General features: G+C 43.5%; 1 protein-coding gene across 1 annotated transcript in view; it reads right to left on the bottom strand.

Annotated features, from left to right (window-relative positions):
- unc5a (unc-5 netrin receptor A) overlaps positions 1–21,035 on the bottom strand; it is a 513,204-nt gene that overhangs the window by 153,078 nt on the left and 339,091 nt on the right. The window contains exons 3-4 of the mRNA XM_045717818.1: positions 17,353–17,496; positions 1,868–1,971 (exon numbers count right to left, since the gene is read on the bottom strand). Coding sequence (XP_045573774.1) covers positions 1,868–1,971; positions 17,353–17,496 — 248 coding nt within the window. The remainder of the gene's footprint in view (positions 1–1,867; positions 1,972–17,352; positions 17,497–21,035) is intronic.

Raw genomic sequence — 21,035 nt, 5'->3', positions numbered from 1 at the left:
AGAGTAGCTAGCTAGCTGTTCCATGTAATTAGTCCCTGTCCTGTCAGAGTAGCTAGCTGTTCCATGTAGTTAGTCCCTGTCCTGTCAGAGTGGCTAGCTGTTCCATGTAGTCCCTGTCCTGCCAGAGTAGCTAGCTGTTCCATATAGTTAGTCCCTGTCCTGTCAGAGTAGATAGCGAGCTGTTCCATGTAGTTAGTCCCTGTCCTGTCAGAGTAGCTAGCTGTTCCATGTAGTTAGTCCCTGTCCTGTCAGAGTAGCTAGCTGTTCCATGTAGTTAGTCCCTGCCCTGTCAGAGTACCTAGCTAGCTGTTCCATGTAGTTAGTCCCTGTCCTGTCAGAGTAACTAGCTGTTCCATGTAGTTAGTCCCTGCCCTGTCAGAGTAGCTAGCTAGCTGTTCCATGTAGTTAGTCCCTGTCCTGTCAGAGTAGCTAGCTAGCTGTTCCATGTAGTTAGTCCTTGTGCTATCTGAGTAGTTGGGAGTGAACCAGTTGTGGACAAACTCAACATGATGGCTGAGAAGAGAGCAGGTAGGATATAGTATAGTTTATGTGGTGAAGAGTGATGCAGGGAGGGAGGTAGAGGAGATATGGGGGTGATAGAGATAGAAGGAGAGGGGGGTGGGGGAGTTGGGATTGAACCAGTTAGCGTTAGCATCACGCTGTAGGGGGAGCTGGCAGCAGCAGATGTGCCTTATGTGGCTGAGAGAGACAGAGACAGAGACAGAGGAAGGAAGAGAAGAAGAGAGGAGGGAAGAGACATGGAGACGCAGAGAGAGAAAGAGAAAAAGAGAGAAGGAAGAGGGACAGAAAGTCTGAGATGAAAAGAGAGAGCAAGAGAGGTAGCTGAGAGACAGCCCCGAGAGCCAGCCCCGAGAGACAGCCCCGAGTGCCAGCCCCGAGTGCCAGCCCTGAGAGTCAGCCCTGAGAGATGGGACTCTACACTGTCATGAACTGCATCCCTCCCTCTGATGAAAAAGTGATCAGAAATCAATAAGAGATAATAATTATAGATATAATTGTTGCAAGGCAGGGGCCTCTCTATCACGCCTTGAAGAGGAGGGTGAAGCTTATTGGAAGGCAGGGGCCTCTCTATCACGCCTTGAAGAGGAGGATGAAGCTTATTGGAAGACAGGGGCCTCTCTATCACGCCTTGAAGAGGAGGATGAAGCTTATTGGAAGGCAGGGGCCTCTCTATCACGCCTTGAAGAGGAGGATGAAGCTTATTGGAAGGCAGGGGCCTCTCTATCACGCCTTGAAGAGGAGGGTGAAGCTTATTGGAAGGCAGGGGCCTCTCTATCACGCCTTGAAGAGGAGGATGAAGCTTATTGGAAGGCAGGGGCCTCTCTATCACGCCTTGAAGAGGAGGATTAAGCTTATTGGAAGGCAGGGGCCTCTCTATCACGCCTTGAAGAGGAGGATGAAGCTTATTGGAAGGCAGGGGCCTCTCTATCACGCCTTGAAGAGGAGGATGAAGCTTATTGGAAGGCAGGGGCCTCTCTATCACGCCTTGAAGAGGAGGATGAAGATTATTGGAAGGCAGGGGCCTCTCTATCACGCCTTGAAGAGGAGGGTGAAGCTTATTGGAAGGCAGGGGCCTCTCTATCACGCCTTGAAGAGGAGGATGAAGATTATTGGAAGGCAGGGGCCTCTCTATCACGCCTTGAAGAGGAGGATGAAGCCGGCCCATAGACACTGATCTAAGGTCTGGTTATAAATTTCTCTGTGTAACTTTATGGTTGAAGATTTCTCTGTGTAACTTTATGTTTGAAGTGCTTCGAAATCCATGAGGGGGAGTGAGCAAGTTTACATTTCGGGTATAAAGGTAAAGAATCGGACCACAGTCCATGTCTCCTATCTCTAACCTCACCTCAGCTGGTGGTATGCCCTCTGGAGGATGACAGCGTAACAACACTTCCTGGTTCAACGCTACTTCCTTCCCCATTGGCTCCTCCTCAAAGTTCTTCCTCAGGTCTGAAAAAGGTGGGAAAACATGAAAATCATTACAACATGAAATAAACTGTTTTATTTAAGATTTATATATATAGCTGTTCCATGTATATATGTATATATGTTTTATATATATATATATCCATTGAGGTCAGAATACCTCTTCTATAAGTGTAAAACATGTAAAACATAAAAACACACAAAAAAACCCCCATCTAAACACAACAACAAAAAAATCATGAGAAACATGATAAAGCTGCATAAGTCAGTCAGTCATAGAACATGTCTTTCCGTTGTGACCTTGAGACAAGGCAGTTAGCTGCTAAACTGCTCCAGGGATGTGGCAAATACACTACTTTACCAAAAGTGAACACCTGCTCATCGAACACCTCATTCTAAAATCAGGGGCATTAATATGGAGTCGGTCCCCCCACTTTGCTGCTATAACAGCCTCCACTCTTCTGGGAAGGCTCCTCTTGACGTTACCCTAGGATAGGGGGCGCCACAGCGCATTTTGGAAAAAATTCGTGCCCATTTTCAACGGCCTACTAATCAGACTCAGAAGCTAGGATATGCATATAATTAATACCTGTGGATAGAAAACACCCTAACGTTTCTAAAACTGTTTGAATGGTGTCTGTGAGTATAACAGAACTCATATGGCAGTCAAAACCCCGAGACCGATTGAACCAGGAAGTGGAATTCTGAATTGTGGACTCAACTTCACGTCGTCGCCTATAATTCACACCGTGAGATATCGTTTATTGAGCACTTCCTATTGCTTCCACAAGATGTCGCCAGTCTTTACAAAGTGTTTTGAGCCTTCTACTGTCGAAACTCAGTGAATGAGACGCGTTGGAAATTGATCACAGCGGGAGGGCCATCACCATTATGATGCCGGCGGCCCTGTCTACCCCCACCTTTGGAAACGTTTTGAAACACATTGAAATCGTCCCCCCTCGAATCTTATTGGCTCTCTTGTTGAAACAGGCTCTGAAGATTTATGTTATACAACGTTTGACATGTTTGAACGAACCTAAATGTGAAAAAAAAGTATTATTTCGAAACCACTGTGGCGCGCAAGGCAGATTAGTTGGATACGCCCTTCGGACGCACTAACATCAGCAAGCTAATGGAACATAAAGGATGGACTTTTTCGACCGAAAATACATCTGTTGTGGACCTGGGATTCCTGGAAGTGCTTTCTGATGAAGACAACTAAAGGTAAGGGATTATTGACAATATTATACAACATTAGATGTGATATGCGAAGACAAAAACACAAAAAAATGTAAAATGTAAAAATGTAAAATGATATGCGATTGTTCCAAGATGGCGCCGAGCTGTATTTACTAGCTCATTTTCTGAGTATCGCATCCCCTTTTATCGCTAAGTGTGATTACCCAGTAAAGTTATTTTTAAATCTGGTATGACAGGTGCTTTCAAGAGATATTCATCTATAAATCTTAGAATGACAATATTACATTTTAAACATGTTTTCGAATAGTAATTCAGTAAATTGTAGCACTGTTTCATCGGATGCTTTTGACGGGAAAATAGTTAGTCAACGTCAGACGCCGATGTAAAATGCTGTTTTCATATATAAATATGAACTTTATTGAACAAAAGAATGCATGCATTGTGTAACATGATGTCCTAGGTGTGTCATCTGATGAAGTTTGTAAAAGGTTAGTGCTGCATTTAGCTGTTTTTTGGTTATTTGTGATGCATGTGTTTGGTCGGAAAATGGCTATGTTGCTGCTTTTTACGATGGACTCCTCTAACATAATCTAATGATTTGCTTTTCCTGTTAAACCTTTTTGAAATCGGACGACGTGGGTCGATTCAGGAGAGGTGTATCTATAAAACGAAAAAACATATATATATTTTTTTTTCAAATTATTAAATTTTGTTATGCTAATGGCGATATGATTTTTCGCTGGATTTTGATCCCGCTGACGGGATGAGACGCTGAAGAGGTTTTAATGGAGTTGGTCCCCCCTTTGCTGCTATAACAGCCTCCACTCTTCTGGGAAGGCATTAATATGGAGTTGGTCCCCCCCTTTGCTGCTATAACAGCCTCCACTCTTCTGGGAAGTCATTCATATGGAGTTGGTCCCCCCCTTTGCTGCTATAACAGCCTCCACTCTTCTGGGAAGGCTTTCCACTAGATGTTGGTACATTGCTGCTATAACAGCCTCCTCTCTTCTGGGAAGGCTTTCCACTAGATGTTGGAACATTGCTGCTATAACAGCCTCCACTCTTCTGGGAAGGCTTTCCACTAGATGTTGGAACATTGCTGCTATAACAGCCTCCACTCTTCTGGGAAGGCTTTCCACTAGATGTTGGAACATTGCTGCGGGGACTTCCTTCCATTCAGCCACAAGAGCATTAGTGAGGTTGGGTAATGATGTTGGGCGATTAGGCCTGGCTCGCAGTCGGCGTTCCAATTCATTGCAAAGGTGTTCAATGGGGTTGAGGTCAGGGCTCTGTGCAGGCCAGTCAAGTTCTTCCACACTGATCTCGACAAACCATTTCTGTATGGACCTCGCTTTGTGCACGGGGGCATTGTCATGCTGAAACAGGAAAGGGCCTTCCCCAAATGTTGCCACAAAGTTGGAAGAACAGAATTATCTAGAATTTCCCTTGAAGTACAAAAGGGAAAATAAATATGGGTTGTATTTACAATGGTGTTTGTTCTTCACAGGTTGCCCTTTGGGCAACAGGTCACACATCTTGCTGCTGTGATGGCACACTGTGGTATTTCACGCAGTAGACATGGGAGTTTATCAAAATTGGATTTGTTTTCGAATTCTTTGTGGATCTCTATCTCTTTCTCTCTCTCTCTGTCTCTCTCTCTCTCTCTCTCTCTCTCTCTCTCTCTCTCTCTCTCTCTCTCTCTGTCTCTGTCTCTCTCTCTCTGTCTCTCTCTGTCTCTCTCTCTCTCTCTCTGTCTCTCTCTCTGTCTCTCTCTGTCTCTCTCTCTGTCTCTCTCTCGGTCTCTCTGTCTCTCTCTCGGTCTCTCTGTCTCTCTCTCGCTCTCTGTCTCTCTCTGTCTCGCTCTGTCTCTCTCTCTCTCTCTCTCTCTCTCTCTCTCTCTCTCTCTCTCTGTGTCTCTCTCTGTCTCTCTCTTTCTCTCTGTGTCTCTCTCTGTGTCTCTCTGTGTCTCTCTCTCTCTGTCTCTCTCTCTATCTGTGTCTCTCTCTATCTGTGTCTCTCTATCTGTGTCTCTCTCTATCAGTGTCTCTCTCTGCGTCTCTCTCTCTCTTTCTCTCTCTGAGAAGGATCAATAACACACTATGTGGCTGCATTACACCCCGCCTGGCTGGTTTAGGATGGTGTGTGTGTGTGTGTCTAGAAACCAATCGCATTACCACCCAGCAGAGAGGACTTGGAGCGGACACATTAACACTGAGGTTGTGTCCCAAACTGCACCCTATTCCCTATGAAGTGCACTGGGCTCTGTTCGAAAGTAGTGCACTATATAGGGATTATGGTGTCATGTGGGACACCACCGAGACTTCCAACTTGCCTGTCTGCCTGGGAGGCTGCTTGCCTGTCTGCTTGCCTGTCTGCCTGGGAGGCTGCTTGCCTGTCTGCTTGCCTGTCTGCCTGGGAGGCTGCTTGCCTGTCTGCTTGCCTGTCTGCCTGGGAGGCTGCTTGCCTGTCTGCTTGCCTGTCTGCCTGGGATGCTGCTTGCCTGTCTGCTTGCCTGTCTGCTTGCCTGTCTGCCTGGGGCTCCACATTACACCATGCCTCTGCATTCAGCTGAAGACATTCTGGATTGACTGATATTGAGGAAGGAACATATGGAAATGTGGTGATGGTTTAAGTTGAAGGGATTCCAAAACGTCATGTTGGAATGTGCTAGAAGGTCTAGGTCTCAGTCGAGGTTATTAAGCACAGGAGCATGGTTCATTTAAACCTCCTCTGGTACATTATTGGGTTGAGATATCCGTGATGGTGTTGCCCTCCAGTTGTGACTCACAACGAGTTACTCTCCTCCTGTCTCTCTCTCTCTCTCTAAGGGTATGTTTATTACCATCCTGTCTCTCTCTCTCTAAGGGTATGTTTATTACCGTCCTGTCTCTCTCTCTCTCTAAGGGTATGTATATTACCATCCTGTCTCTCTCTCTCTAAGGGTATGTTTATTACCGTCCTGTCTCTCTCTCTCTCTAAGGGTATGTATATTACCGTCCTGTCTCTCTCTCTCTAAGGGTATGTTTATTACCGTCCTGTCTCTCTCTCTCTCTCTAAGGGTATGTATATTACCCTCCTGTCTCTCTCTCTCTCTCTAAGGGTATGTTTATTACCGTCCTGTCTCTCTCTCTCTCTAAGGGTATGTATATTACCATCCTGTCTCTCTCTCTCTAAGGGTATGTTTATTACCGTCCTGTCTCTCTCTCTCTCTAAGGGTATGTATATTACCATCCTGTCTCTCTCTCTCTAAGGGTATGTTTATTACCATCTTGTCTCTCTCTCTCTCTCTAAGGGTATGTATATTACCATCCTGTCTCTCTCTCTCTAAGGGTATGTTTATTACCGTCCTGTCTCTCTCTCTCTCTAAGGGTATGTATATTACCATCCTGTCTCTCTCTCTCTAAGGGTATGTATATTACCATCCTGTCTCTCTCTCTCTCTCTCTCTCTCTCTAAGGGTATGTATATTACCGTCCTGTCTCTCTCCCTCTCTCTCTCTCTAAGGGTATGTATATTACCGTCCTGTCTCTCTCTCTCTCTAAGGGTATGTTTATTACCGTCCTGTCTCTCTCTCTCTAAGGGTATGTCTATTGCCGTCCTGTCTCTCTCTCTCTGTGAGGGTTAATCTGCTACCCTACTATTTCTCTCTATAAGGGTACGTCCCTCCCGTCTCTCTCTCTCTCTCTCTGTGAGGATACGTTCCTCTCTGTTCTGTTCTGTTCCTCTCTGTTCTGTTCTGTTCTGTTCTGTTCTGTTCTGTTCCTCTCTGTTCTGTTCTGTTCCTCTCTGTTCAGTTCTGTTCTGCTCCTCTCTGTTCAGTTCTGTTCCTCTCTGTTCTGTTCTGCTCCTCTCTGTTCTGTTCCTCTCTGTTCTGTTCTGCTCCTCTCTGTTCTGTTCCTCTCTGTTCTGTTCTGCTCCTCTCTGTTCTGTTCCTCTCTGTTCAGTTCTGTTCTGCTCCTCTCTGTTCAGTTCTGTTCCTCTCTGTTCTGTTCTGCTCCTCTCTGTTCTGTTCCTCTCTGTTCTGTTCTGTTCCTCTCTGTTCTGTTCTGTTCTGTTCTGTTCTGTTCCGTTCTGTTCCTCTCGGTTCTGTTCTGTTCTGTTCTGTTCTGTTCTGCTCCTCTCTGTTCAGTTCTGTTCTGCTCCTCTCTGTTCTGTTCCTCTCTGTTCTGTTCTGTTCCTCTCTGTTCTGTTCTGTTCTGTTCTGTTCCGTTCTGTTCCTCTCGGTTCTGTTCTGTTCTGTTCTGTTCTGTTCTGCTCCTCTCTGTTCAGTTCTGTTCTGCTCCTCTCTGTTCAGTTCTGTTCCTCTCTGTTCTGTGCTGTTCTGTTCCTCTCTGTTCTGTTCTGCTCCTCTCTGTTCAGTTCTGTTCCTCTCTGTTCTGTTCTGCTCCTCTCTGTTCTGTTCCTCTCTGTTCTGTTCTGCTCCTCTCTGTTCTGTTCCTCTCTGTTCTGTTCTGTTCCTCTCTGTTCTGTTCTGTTCTGTTCCTCTCTGTTCTGTTCTTGTCCTCTCTTTTCTGTTCTGTTCCTCTCTGTTCTGTTCTGTTTGGAGTAATGCATATTTACAGTATGTATTTAAGGGCTTTATTGGCATTGGAAACATATGTTAACATTGCCAAAGCAAAGGGAATAGATAATAAACAAAAGTGAAATAAATAATAAACAGTGTACAGTAAACATTACACATCTCATATTATGTCTATATACAGTGTTGTAACGATGTGCAAATAGTTAAAGTACAAAAGGGAAAATAAATAAACATAATTATGGGTTGTATTTACAATGGTGTTTGTTCTTCACTGGTTGACCTTTTCTTGTGGCAACAGGTCACACATCTTGCTGCTGTGATGGAACACTGTGGTATTTCACCCAGTAGATATGGGAGTTTATCAAAATGTATCTGTTTTCGAATTCTTTGTGGGTCTGTGTAATCTGAGGGAAATATGTGTCCTTAATATGGTCATACATTTGGCAGGTTAGGAAGTGCAGCTCAGTTTCCACTTCATTTTGTGGGCAGTGTTGCACATAGCCTGTCTTCTCTTGAGAGCCAGGTCTGCCTACGGCGGCCTTTCTCAATAGCAAGGCCATGCTCACTGAGTCTGTACATAGTCAAAGCTGGTGAACAGATCGCAGACCTCACAACCATGAAAGGCTATAGGTTCTATAGCTGATTCAAGTATTTTTTTCAAGATCCTAATTGGTATGTCGAATTTTATATTCCTTTTGATGGCATAGAATGCCCTTCTTGACTTGTCTTTCAGATCGTTCGAAGCTCTGTGGAAGTTACCTGTGGCGCTGATGTTTAGGCCGAGGTATGTATAGTTTTTTGTGTGCTCTCTAAGCAACAGTGTCTAGATGGAATTAGTATTTTTTGGGGGAACACCATTATTTTTGTCTTACTGAGATTTACTGTCAGGGCCCAGGTCTGACAGAATCTGTGCAGAAGATCAGGGTGTTGTTGTAGGCCCTCCTTGGTTGGGGACAGAAGCACCAGATCATCAGCAAACAGTAGACATTTGACTTCAGATTCTAGTAGGGTGAGGGCCGGGTGCTGCAGACTGTTCTAGTGCCCTCGCCAATTCGTTGATATATATGTTGAAGAGGGTGGGGTTTAATGTGTGTGTTTTTTTTGCCAATTTGAATCCCACACTTGTTGATTGTGTACATGGATTTTATAATGTCGCATGTTTTTCCCCCAACACCAGTTTCCATCAATTTGTATAGCAGACCGTCATGCCAAATTGAGTCAAAATCTTTTTTGGAATCAACAAAACATGAGAAGACTTTGCCTTTGTTTTGGTTTGTTTCTTTGTCAATTAGGGTTTGCAGGGTGAATACGTGGTCCGTTATACGATAATATGGTAAAAAGTCCTGTAGTTCATTCAATGTAATTGGAGAATCCAGTGGGTTCTGATAGTCTTTAATAGTTGATTCTAAGACTTGTAATTGATCACGTATATGTTTTTGCTGTTTGTTCTTTGTTATCGAGACAACAATATTAGAGAAGTGCTTTATCCATACATCTCCGTTTTGGATAGACATCTCTTCGTGTTGTTGTTTGTTTAGTGTTTTCCAATTTTCCCAGAAGTGGTTAGATTCTATGGATTCTTCAATTACATTGAGCTGATTTCTGACGTGCTGTTCCTTCTTTTTCCGTAGTGTATTTCTGTATTGATTTAGTGATTCACCATAGTGAAGGCTTAGACTCTGAAGTTTTCTGGGTCTCTATGTTTTTGGTTGGAAAGGTTTCTCCACTTCTTTCTTAGGTTTATGCATTCTTCATCAAACTATTTGCCATTGTTGTTAATTTGCTTAGGTTGTCTGCTTGAAATGTTTTGATTTGACAGGGAAGCTGAGAGGTCAAATATACTGTTTAGGTTTTCTACTGCCAAGTTTACACCTTCACTGTTACAGTGGAACATTTTGTCCAGGAAGTTGTTTAAAAGGGATTTAATTAGTTGTTGCCTAATTGTTGTTTGGTCGGTTTCCACACTACTTTCCTTCCATCTATAGCATTTCTTAATATTATTCAGTTCCTTTGGCTTTGATGCATCATGAATGAGTATTGCTCTGTTCAAGTAGACTGTGATTTTGCTGTGGTCTGATAGGGGTGTTAGTGGGCTGACTGTGAACACTCTGAGAGACTCTGGGTTGAGGTCAGTGATAAAATAGTCTACAGTACTGCCATTCAAGAGATGAGCTGTAAGTATACCTACCATAGGAGTTTCCTCAAAGCCTACTATTGACTTTGTACAGACCCAGCGAGCGTAGGAGTTGTGACCCATTTTTGTTGGTTCTTTTTGTCGTAGTTATGTCTTGTGGGGCGTATTTCAAAAGGGAATACTGTCACCCAATGTATTTGATGGAGTCTGGGTTCCTGCTCTTTTCCCTGCTCAGACCTTGTATTTTCCAGGATTTGATAGTAAAAGGTTGTGCTCTAGAGTGTCTAGTGTTGTTTTCCATTACAGTAGGTGTGAGCAGAGCATGGTGAGCATCTGAGACATACCTCTTAGGATGCAGGTTGGGGCTTAAGGTGGTGCATTAGTGGTGGTTGGGCCTGTTGCTCTGCTCACAGCCTGGGCATATGTGCAGCTGTCACTTTCTCTCCATCTCTCTCTCTGTCTCTCCCTCTCTCCCTCTCTCTCTCTCTCCCTCCAGGTTAATCTCCAGGTTTATCTCTCATCTCTCGCTCACTTTTGTTCTCTCTCTCTTTCTCCTCTCTCTCTCTCCTCTCTCTCTCCCCCCTCTCTCCCCTCTCTCTCTCCCCTCTCTCTCTCTCTCTCTCTCTCTCTCTCTCTCTCTCTCTCCTCTCTCCCCCCTCTCTCCTTCTCTCTCCTTCTCTCCCCTCTCTCTCCCCTCTCTCTCCCCTCTCTCCCCTCTCTCTCCCCTCTCTCCCCCCTCTCTCCTTCTCTCTCTCTCTCTCTCTCTTCCCCCCCCTCTCTCTCTCTCTCATATCCCTAGGCAGATTTGGCACTGCCTCACACTGCTAAATCTCCAGTCTGTTTTTATTCTCATCATAGATGTCATTGCTGAAATATATACTGTGGTGTAGATCATTATGTATGGATGCATCCCAAAAGGCATCCTATTCCTTATGTAGTGCACTACGTTTGACCAAGGCCCATAGGGATCTGTACAAACGTAGTGGACTTCATAGGGAATAGGGTACCATTTGTACTGTCCCTCCCCAACATCATTCACTAAATCTTATTCACATTATGTTAGAAAACATTGACGTGGCCTATGGGGCTATCTGTACTGTCAGACACCACTATGAGAGTCTCTTCTCTACACGATATCTCTACTGTCAGACACCACTATGAGAGTCTCTTCTCTACAGGATATCTGTACTGTCAGACACCACTATGAGAGTCTCTTCTCTACAGGATAGCTCTACTGTCAGACACCACTATGAGAGTCTCTTCTCTACAGGATATCTGTACTGTCAGACACCACTATGAGAGTCTCTTCTCTACAGGATATCTCTACAGTCAGACACCACTATGAGAGTCTCTTCTCTACAGGATATCTCTACAGTCAGACACCACTATGAGAGTCTCTTCTCTACAGGATATCTCTACAGTCAGACACCACTATGAGAGTCTCTTCTCTACAGGATATCTCTACTGTCAGACACCACTATGAGAGTCTCTTCTCTACAGGATATCTCTACAGTCAGACACCACTATGAGAGTCTCTTCTCTACAGGATGTCTGTACTGTCAGACACCACTATGAGAGTCTCTTCTCTACAGGATGTCTGTACTGTCAGACACCACTATGAGAGTCTCTTCTCTACAGGATAGCTCTACTGTCAGACACCACTATGAGAGTCTCTTCTCTACAGGATATCTGTACTGTCAGACACCACTATGAGAGTCTCTTCTCTACAGGATATCTCTACAGTCAGACACCACTATGAGAGTCTCTTTTCATCCCCAAAGACACATTATAATGATTGACTTGGCCTCGCAGGCTTCGGGTAACGTGTTAAGTAAAGTCTTGTCTTTTCCCCAAAGGCACATAATAACCATCGGCAGGTCAATAGTCTCTCTTATAAAATATGTACAGAGATTGTATCTCAATGAGAATAACCTGTATGAATAAATGGTTTGTCCTGTGTTGAGTCATCTCTAAAGGGACATAATAACAACATTACAGTCATTCAGAGATTACAGTATACACAATCCATTGATCAATACTGCCAGGAGAGTCTAGGGAGAATCAGGGATTGAATTATCAATACAGTTGGGAAGATAAAGTGTAATCGGAAAGTATTCAGACCCCTTGACTTTTTCCACATTTTGTGACATAACAGCCTTAATATAAAATGGATTTCAAAAATAATCATTCCTGACCAATCTACACACAATACCCCATAATGACATCACAATACCCCATAATGACATCACAATACCCCATAATGACATCACAATACCCCATAATGACATCACAATACCCCATAATGACAAAGTGAAAACAGGTTTTTAGAAATTCTTGCAAATGTATTACAAATAAAAAAACGGAAATATCACATTCACATAAGTATTCAGACCCTTTAATCTGTACTTTGTTGAAGCACCTTTGACAGCGATTACAGCTTCGAGTCTTTTTGGGTATGACGCTACAAGCTTGGCAAACCTGTACTTTGGGAGTTTCTCCCATTCCTCTCTGCACATCCTCTCAAGCTCTGTCAGGTTGGATGGGGAGCATCGCTGCACAGCTATTTTCAGGTCTCTCCAGAGATGTTTGATTGGGTTTAAGTCCGGGCTCTGGCTGGGCCACTCAAGGACATTCAGAGACTTGTCCTGAAACCACTCCTGCATTTCCTTGGCTGTGTGCTTAGGGTCATTGTCCTGTTGGAAGGTGAACCTTCACCCCAGTCTGAGGTCCTGAGCGCTCTGGAGCAGGTTTTCATCAAGGATCTCTCTGTACTTTGCTCTGTTCATTTTTCCCTTAATCCTGACTAGTCGCCCAGTCCCTGCCGCTGAAAAACATCCCCACAGCATGATGCTGCCACCACCATGCTTCAGCGTAGGGATGGTGCCAGGTTTCCTCCAGACGTGACGCTTGGCATTCAGGCCAAAGAGTTCAATCTTGGTTTCATCAGACCAGAGAATCTTGTTTCTCATGGTCTGAGAGTCCTTTAGGTGCCTTTGACAAACTCCAAGCAGGCTGTCATTTGCCATTTACTGAGAAGTCGCTTCCGTCTGGCAACTCTACCATAAAGGCCTGATTGGTGGAGTGCTGCAGAGATGGTTGTCCTTCTGGAAGGTTCTCCCATCTCCACAGAGAAACTCTGGAGCTCTGTCAGAGTGACCATCGGGTTCTTGGTGATCTCTCTGACCAAGGCCCTTCTCCCCCTGATTGCTCAGTTGGGTCGGGTGGCCAGCTCTAGGACGAGTCTTGATGGATGGAAACTTCTTCCATTTAAGAATGATGGTGGCCACTGTGTTCTTGGGGACCTTCAATGATACAGACATTTTTTGGTACCCTTCCCCAGATCTGTGCCTCGACACAATCATGTCTCGAAGTTCTACGGACAATTCCTTCGACCTCATGGCTTGGTTTTTGCTCTGACAAACACTGTCAACTGTGGGACCTTATATAGACAGGTGTGTGCCTTTCCAAATCAGGTCCAATCAATTGAATTTACCACAGGTGGACTGCAATCAAGTTGTAGAAACATCTCAAGGATGATCAATGGAAACAGGATGCAGCTGAGCTAAATTTTGAGTCTCATAGCAAAGGGTCTGAATACTTATGTAAATAAGGCATTTGTGTTTTTAATTTTTTAAACATTTGCAAACATTTATAAAGACCTGTTTTTGCTTTTTCATTATGGGGTATTGTGTCATTATGGGGTATGGCATCATTATGGGGTATTGTGTCATTATAGGGTATTGAGTCATTATGGGGTATTGTGACATTATTGGGTATTGAGTCATTATGGGGTATTGAGCCATTATGGGGTATTGTGTCATTATGGGGTATTGAGTCATTATGGGGTATTGAGTCATTATGGGGTATTGAGTTGTTATGGGGTATTGAGTCGTTATGGGGTATTGGGTCATTATGGGGTATTGAGTCATTATGGGGTATTGAGTCGTTATGGGGTATTGAGTCGTTATGGGGTATTGGGTCATGGGGTATTGAGCCATTATGGGGTATTGAGTTATTATGGGGTATTGTGTCATTTTGGGGTAGTGTGTCATTATGGGGTATTGAGTCATTATGGGGTATTGAGTCATTATGGGGTATTGAGTCATTATGGGGTAGTGTGTCATTTTGGGGTATTGTGTCATTATTGGGTATTGAGTCATTATGGGGGGTATTGTGTCATTATGGGGTATTGAGTCATGGGGTATTGAGTCATTATGGGGTATTGTGTCATTATGGGGTATTGAGTCATGGGGTATTGAGTCATTATGTGGTATTGTGTCATTATGGGGTATTGAGTAATTATGGGGTATTAAGTCATGGGGTATTGAGTCATTATGGGGTATTATGTCATTATGGGGTATTGAGTCATTATGGGGTATTGAGTCATTATGGGGTATTGTGTCATTATGGGGTATTGAGTCATTATGGGGTATTGAGTCATTATGGGGTATTGTGTCACTATGGGGTATTGAGTCATTATGAGGTATTGAGTCATTATGGGGTATTGGGTCATGGGGTATTGAGTCATTATGGGGTATTGTGTCATTATGGGATATTGAGTCATGGGGTATTGAGTCATTATGGGGTATTGTGCCATTATGAGGTATTGAGTCATTATGGGGTATTGAGTCATTATGGGGTATTGTGTCATTATGGGGTATTGAGTCATTATGGGGTATTGAGTCATTATGGGGTAGTGTGTCATTTTGGGGTATTGTGTCATTATTGGGTATTGAGTCATTATGGGGGGTATTGTGTCATTATGGGTTATTGAGTCATGGGGTGTTGAGTCATTATGGGGTATTGTGTCATTATGGGGTATTGAGTCATGGGGTATTGAGTCATTATGTGGTATTGTGTCATTATGGGGTATTGAGTAATTATGGGGTATTAAGTCATGGGGTATTGAGTCATTATGGGGTATTGTGTCATTATGGGGTATTGAGTCATTATGGGGTATTGAGTCATTATGGGGTATTGAGTCATTATGGGGTATTGTGTCATTATGGGGTATTGAGTCATTATGGGGTATTGAGTCATTATGGGGTATTGGGTCATGGGGTATTGAGTCATTATGGGGTATTGTGTCATTATGGGATATTGAGTCATGGGGTATTGAGTCATTATGGGGTATTGTGCCATTATGAGGTATTGAGTCATTATGGGGTATTGAGTTATTATGGGGTATTGTGTCATTATGGGGTATTGTGTCATTATTGGGTATTGTGTCATTATGGGGTATAGTGTCATTATGGGGTATTGTGTCATTATTGGGTATTGAGTCATTATGGGGGGTATTGTGTCATTATGGGGTATTGAGTCATTATGGGGTATTGAGTCATTATGGGGTATAGTGTCATTATGGGGTATTGAGTCATTATGGGGTATAGTGTCATTATGGGGTATTGAGTCATTGTGGGGTATTGAGTCATTGTGGGGTATTGAGTCATTATGGGGTATTGAGTCATTATGGGGTATTGTGTCATTATGGGGTATTGAGTCATTATGGGGTATTGAGTCATTATGGGGTATTGTGTCATTATTGGGTATTGAGTCATGGGGTATTGTGTCATTATGGGGTATTGAGTCATTATGGGGTATTGAGTTATTATGGGGTATTGAGTTATTATGGTGTATTGTGTCATTATGGGGTTCATACCTAGTATCCTATGACAGTGATTACCTGTGTCTGTACATACAGTACCAGTCAAAAGTTTGGACACACCTACTCATTCAAGGGATTTCTTTATTTTAGTGACGCCATGAAATAACACATATGGAATCTTTTAGTAAGCAAAAAAGTGTTACAAATAAACCCTTTGCCTTGATGACAGCTTTGCACACTCTTGGCATTCTTTCAACCAGCTAAAACTGTAATGCTTTTCCAACAGTCTTGAAGGAGTTCCCACATATGCTGAGCACTTGTTGGCTGCTTTTCCTTCACTCTGCGGTCAAACTCATCCCAAACCATCTGAATTGGGTTGAGGTCGGGTGATTGTGGAGGCCTGGTCATCTGATGCGGCACTCCATCACTCTCCTTCTTGATCAAATAGCCCTTACACAGCCTGGAGGTGTGTTGGGTCATTGTCCTGTTGAAAAACACATGACAGTCTCACTAAGACCAAACCAGATGGTCTTGCGTATCGACGCAGAATGCTGTGGTAGCCATGCTGGTTAAGTGTGCCTTGAATTATAAATAAATCACTGACAGTGTCACCAGCAAAGCATCCCCCCCCCCACCATCAAACCTCCTCCTCCATGCTTCACGGTGGGAACCCCACATGTGGAGATCATAAGTTCACCTACTCTGCGTCTCACAAAGACATGGCGATTGGAACCAAAAATCTCAAATTTGGACTCATCAGGCCAAAGGACAATTTTAAAATCCATTGCTCGTGTTTCTTGGCCCAAGCAAGTCTCTTCTTCTTATTGGTGTCCTTTAGTAGTGGTTTCTTTGCAGCAATTCAACCATGAAGGCCCGAAGGCCTGATTCTCCTCTGAACAGTTGATGTTGAGATGTGTCTGTTACTTGAACTCTGTGAAGCATTTATTTGGGCTGCAATTTCTGAAGCGGGTAACTCTAATGAACTTATACTCTGCAGCAGAGGTAACTCTGGGTCTTCCTTTCCTGTGGCGGTCCTCATGAGAGACAGTTTCATAAAAGCGCTTGATGGTTTTTGTGACTCCACTTGAATACATATAAAAGTTCTTGACATTTTCCAGATTGACTGACCTTCATGTCTTAAAGTAATGATGGACTGTCGTCTCTCTTTGCTTACTTGATCTGTTCTTGCCATAATATGGACTTGGTCTTTTACCAAATAGGGCTATCTTCTGTATACCCTCCCTACCTTGTCACAATACAACTGATTGGCTCAAACGCATTAAAGAAAGAAATTCCACAAATTAACTTTTAACAAGGCACACCTGTTAATTGAAATGCATTCCAGGTGACTACCTCATGAAGCTGGTTGAGAGAATGCTGATAGTGTGCAAAGCTGTCATCAAGGCAAAGGGTGGCTACAAAATAGAAAACATATTTTGATTTGTTTAACACTTTTTTTTTGGTTACTACATGATTCCATATGAGTTATGTCATAGTATTTATGTCTGTACTATTATTCTACAATGTAGAACAATAGTATAAATAAAGAAAAACCCTTGAATGAGTAGTCGTGTCCAAACTTTGGACTGGTACTGTACATGCGATACCTTATGGTTCTTGGTTCCATAGGACACCCTTGTTCCAACCCTGTCTCATATCAGTTCTTATCTTATGATAGTATATCTGCGTCTGTACTTACAGGCGATCCTGATGAATGCTTTATATCAGAGTAATACTTACAGGCGTTCCTGACGTATGCTTAATATCAGAGTAATACTTACAGGCGATCCTGATGTAGGCTTTATATCAGAGTAATACTTACAGGCGATCCTGATGTAGGCTTTATATCAGAGTAATACTTACAGGCGATCCTGATGTAGGCTTTATATCAGAGTAATACTTACAGGCGATCCTGATGTAGGCTTTATATCAGAGTAATACTTACAGGCGATCCTGATGTATGCCTTTTGGCTCTTCTGGGTTCCCGTAGTGCTCCAGGCGACACACTGGCACCAATAGTCATCCAGACCAAAGATCTTCTCAACCTGCTGTCTGGAGATATCTATCTTCACTTGCATGATGGGCAGACCTGCAACACAGACCGTAGAGACTACAGTTAGGACTGTCTAGAGGTAGGATACATAGACCAGTCAGACCTACAACACAGACCGTAGAGACCACTATCAAGAAAAAGACCAGAGGCATAGGTCTAGTTCAGGATTGAGAAGGAGTTCAGATTCAGAATATTAGGATGTATTCGTCTGCATGTTTTGACCGCCTTTGAGCCAGTGGATTACTGAACGAAACGCGCCAACAAAACAGAGTTTTTGGGATATAAAGAAGGACTTTATCGAACAAAACAAACATTCATTGTGTAGCTGGGACTCTTGTGACTGCAACCAGATGAAGATCTTCAAAGGTAAGTGATTAATTTTATCACTATTTCTGACTTTCGTGACTCCTCTATTTGGTTGGAAAATGTTTGTACGCTTTTGTAAACGGGGCGCTGTCCTCAGATAATCGCATGGTATGCTTTCGCCGTAAAGCCTTTTGGAAATCTGACAAAGCGGCTGGATTAACAAGAAGTTAATCTTTAAGCCGATGTATAACACTTGTATTTTTATGAAAGTTTATTATTACTATTTCTGTCATTTGAATTTGGCGCTCTGCAATTTCACCGGATGTTGTCGAGGTGGGTCGCAAGCGGAACGCCTGCGCCAGAAAGGTTAAGCCACACAGACCACTGTCAGGACAAAGACCACTGTCAGGACAAAGACCACTGTCAGGACAAAGACCACTGTCAGGATACAGAATAGAGTCAGGACACAGACCATAGGAAGGATACAGATTAGAGACAGGACACTGACCATAGGAAGGATACAGAATATAATCAGGAGACAGGACACTGACCATAGGGAGGATACAGATTAGAGACAGGACACTGACCATAGGAAGGATACAGAATATAATCAGGAGACAGGACACTGACCATAGGGAGGATACAGATTAGAGACAGGACACAGGACACTGACCATGGGAAGGATACAGAATATAATCAGGAGACAGGACACTGACCATAGGGAGGATACAGATTAGAGACAGGACACTGACCGTAGGAAGGATACCGATTAGAGACAGGACACAGGACACTGACCATGGGAAGGATACAGATTAGAGACAGGACACTGACCATAGGAAGGATACAGATTAGAGACAGGACACAGGACACTGACCATGGGAAGGATACAGATTAGAGACAGGACACTGACCATAGGAAGGATACCGATTAGAGACAGGACACAGGACACTGACCATGGGAAGGATACAGATTAGAGACAGGACACTGACCATGGGAAGGATACAGAATATAATCAGGAGACAGGACACTGACCATAGGGAGGATACAGATTAGAGACAGGACACAGGACACTGACCATGGGAAGGATACAGATTAGAGACAGGACACTGACCATGGGAAGGATACAGATTAGAGTCAGGAGACAGTTAGGAAACAGAGAAGAGGTCGAGGTTGAGATTATGATTGACTTCAGGTTTAGTCTAGGGTTAGGGCACAGTTCAGAGTCAGGACACTGCCAGGGGTCAGAGTACCCGTTCAGAGTCAGGACATCGCCAGGGGTCAGAGTACCCGTTCAGAGTCAGGACACCGCCAGGGGTCAGAGTAAAGGAGTTGAGTTTGTGTTTAGTCTGGGGTCATGACATACAGTAGATCAGACAGAAGCAGTGGATACAGAAGTCAGGATCCAAAAGAAGTCTAGAACTACCAAAGGTAACTACATACATTATATATATATATATATATATATATATATACATAGAGTCCAGCTAGAACCAGAACCGAGGTCTATATAGAGTCTATCTAGAACCAGAACCGAGGTCTATATAGAGTCCATCTAGAACCAGAACCGAGGTCTATATAGAGTCCATCTAGAACCAGAACCGATGTCTATATAGAGTCCATCTAGAACCAGAACCGATGTCTATATAGAGTCCATCTAGAACCAGAACCGAGGTCTATATAGAGTCCATCTAGAACCAGAACCGAGGTCTATATAGAGTCCATCTAGAACCAGCACCGAGGTCTATATAGAGTCCATCTAGAGTCAGAACCGAGGTCTATATAGAGTCTATCTAGAACCAGAACCGAGGTCTGTATAGAGTACATCTAGAACCAGAACCGAGGTCTATATAGAGTCTATCTAGAACCAGAACCGAGGTCTGTATAGAGTCCAGCTAGAACCAGAACCGAGGTCTATATAGAGTCCATCTAGAACCAGAACCGAGGTCTGTATAGAGTCCATCTAGAACCAGAACCGAGGTCTATATAGAGTCTATCTAGAACCAGAACCGAGGCCTGTATAGAGTCTATCTAGAACCAGAACCGAGGTCTATATAGAGTCTATCTAGAACCAGAACCGAGTTCTATATAGAGTCCATCTAGAACCAGAACCGATGTCTATATAGAGTCTATCTAGAACCAGAACCGAGGTCTGTATAGAGTCCATCTAGAACCAGAACCGAGGTCTATATAGAGTCCAGCTAGAACCAGAACCGAGGTCTATATAGAGTCCATCTAGAACCAGAACCGATGTCTATATAGAGTCCATCTAGAACCAGAACCGATGTCTATATAGAGTCCATCTAGAACCAGAACCGAGGTCTATATAGAGTCCATCTAGAACCAGAACCGAGGTCTATATAGAGTCCATCTAGAACCAGCACCGAGGTCTATATAGAGTCCATCTAGAGTCAGAACCGAGGTCTATATAGAGTCTATCTAGAACCAGAACCGAGGTCTGTATAGAGTACATCTAGAACCAGAACCGAGGTCTATATAGAGTCTATCTAGAACCAGAACCGAGGTCTGTATAGAGTCCAGCTAGAACCAGAACCGAGGTCTATATAGAGTCCATCTAGAACCAGAACCGAGGTCTGTATAGAGTCCATCTAGAACCAGAACCGAGGTCTATATAGAGTCTATCTAGAACCAGAACCGAGGCCTGTATAGAGTCCATCTAGAACCAGAACCGAGGTCTATATAGAGTCTATCTAGAACCAGAACCGAGTTCTATATAGAGTCCATCTAGAACCAGAACCGATGTCTATATAGAGTCTATCTAGAACCAGAACCGAGGTCTGTATAGAGTCCATCTAGAACCAGAACCGAGGTCTATATAGAGTCCAGCTAGAACCAGAACCGAGGTCTATATAGAGTCCATCTAGAACCAGAACCGATGTCTATATAGAGTCCATCTAGAACCAGAACCGAGGTCTATATAGAGTCTATCTAGAACCAGAACCGAGGCCTGTATAGAGTCCATCTAGAACCAGAACCGAGGTCTATATAGAGTCCAGCTAGAACCAGAACCGAGGTCTATATAGAGTCTATCTAGAACCAGAACCGAGGTCTGTATAGAGTCCATCTAGAACCAGAACCGAGGTCTATATAGAGTCTATCTAGAACCAGAACCGAGGCCTGTATAGAGTCTATCTAGAACCAGAACCGAGGTCTATATAGAGTCTATCTAGAACCAGAACCGAGTTCTGTATAGAGTCCATCTAGAACCAGAACCGAGGTCTATATAGAGTCTATCTAGAACCAGAACCGAG

This window comes from Salmo salar, chromosome ssa05, assembly GCF_905237065.1.
Source record: "Salmo salar chromosome ssa05, Ssal_v3.1, whole genome shotgun sequence".
In the NCBI taxonomy this organism is placed as follows: domain Eukaryota; kingdom Metazoa; phylum Chordata; class Actinopteri; order Salmoniformes; family Salmonidae; genus Salmo; species Salmo salar.
The sequence above is the reverse complement of the archived record's forward strand: the minus strand, read 5'-3'. Positions and strand labels throughout refer to the sequence as shown.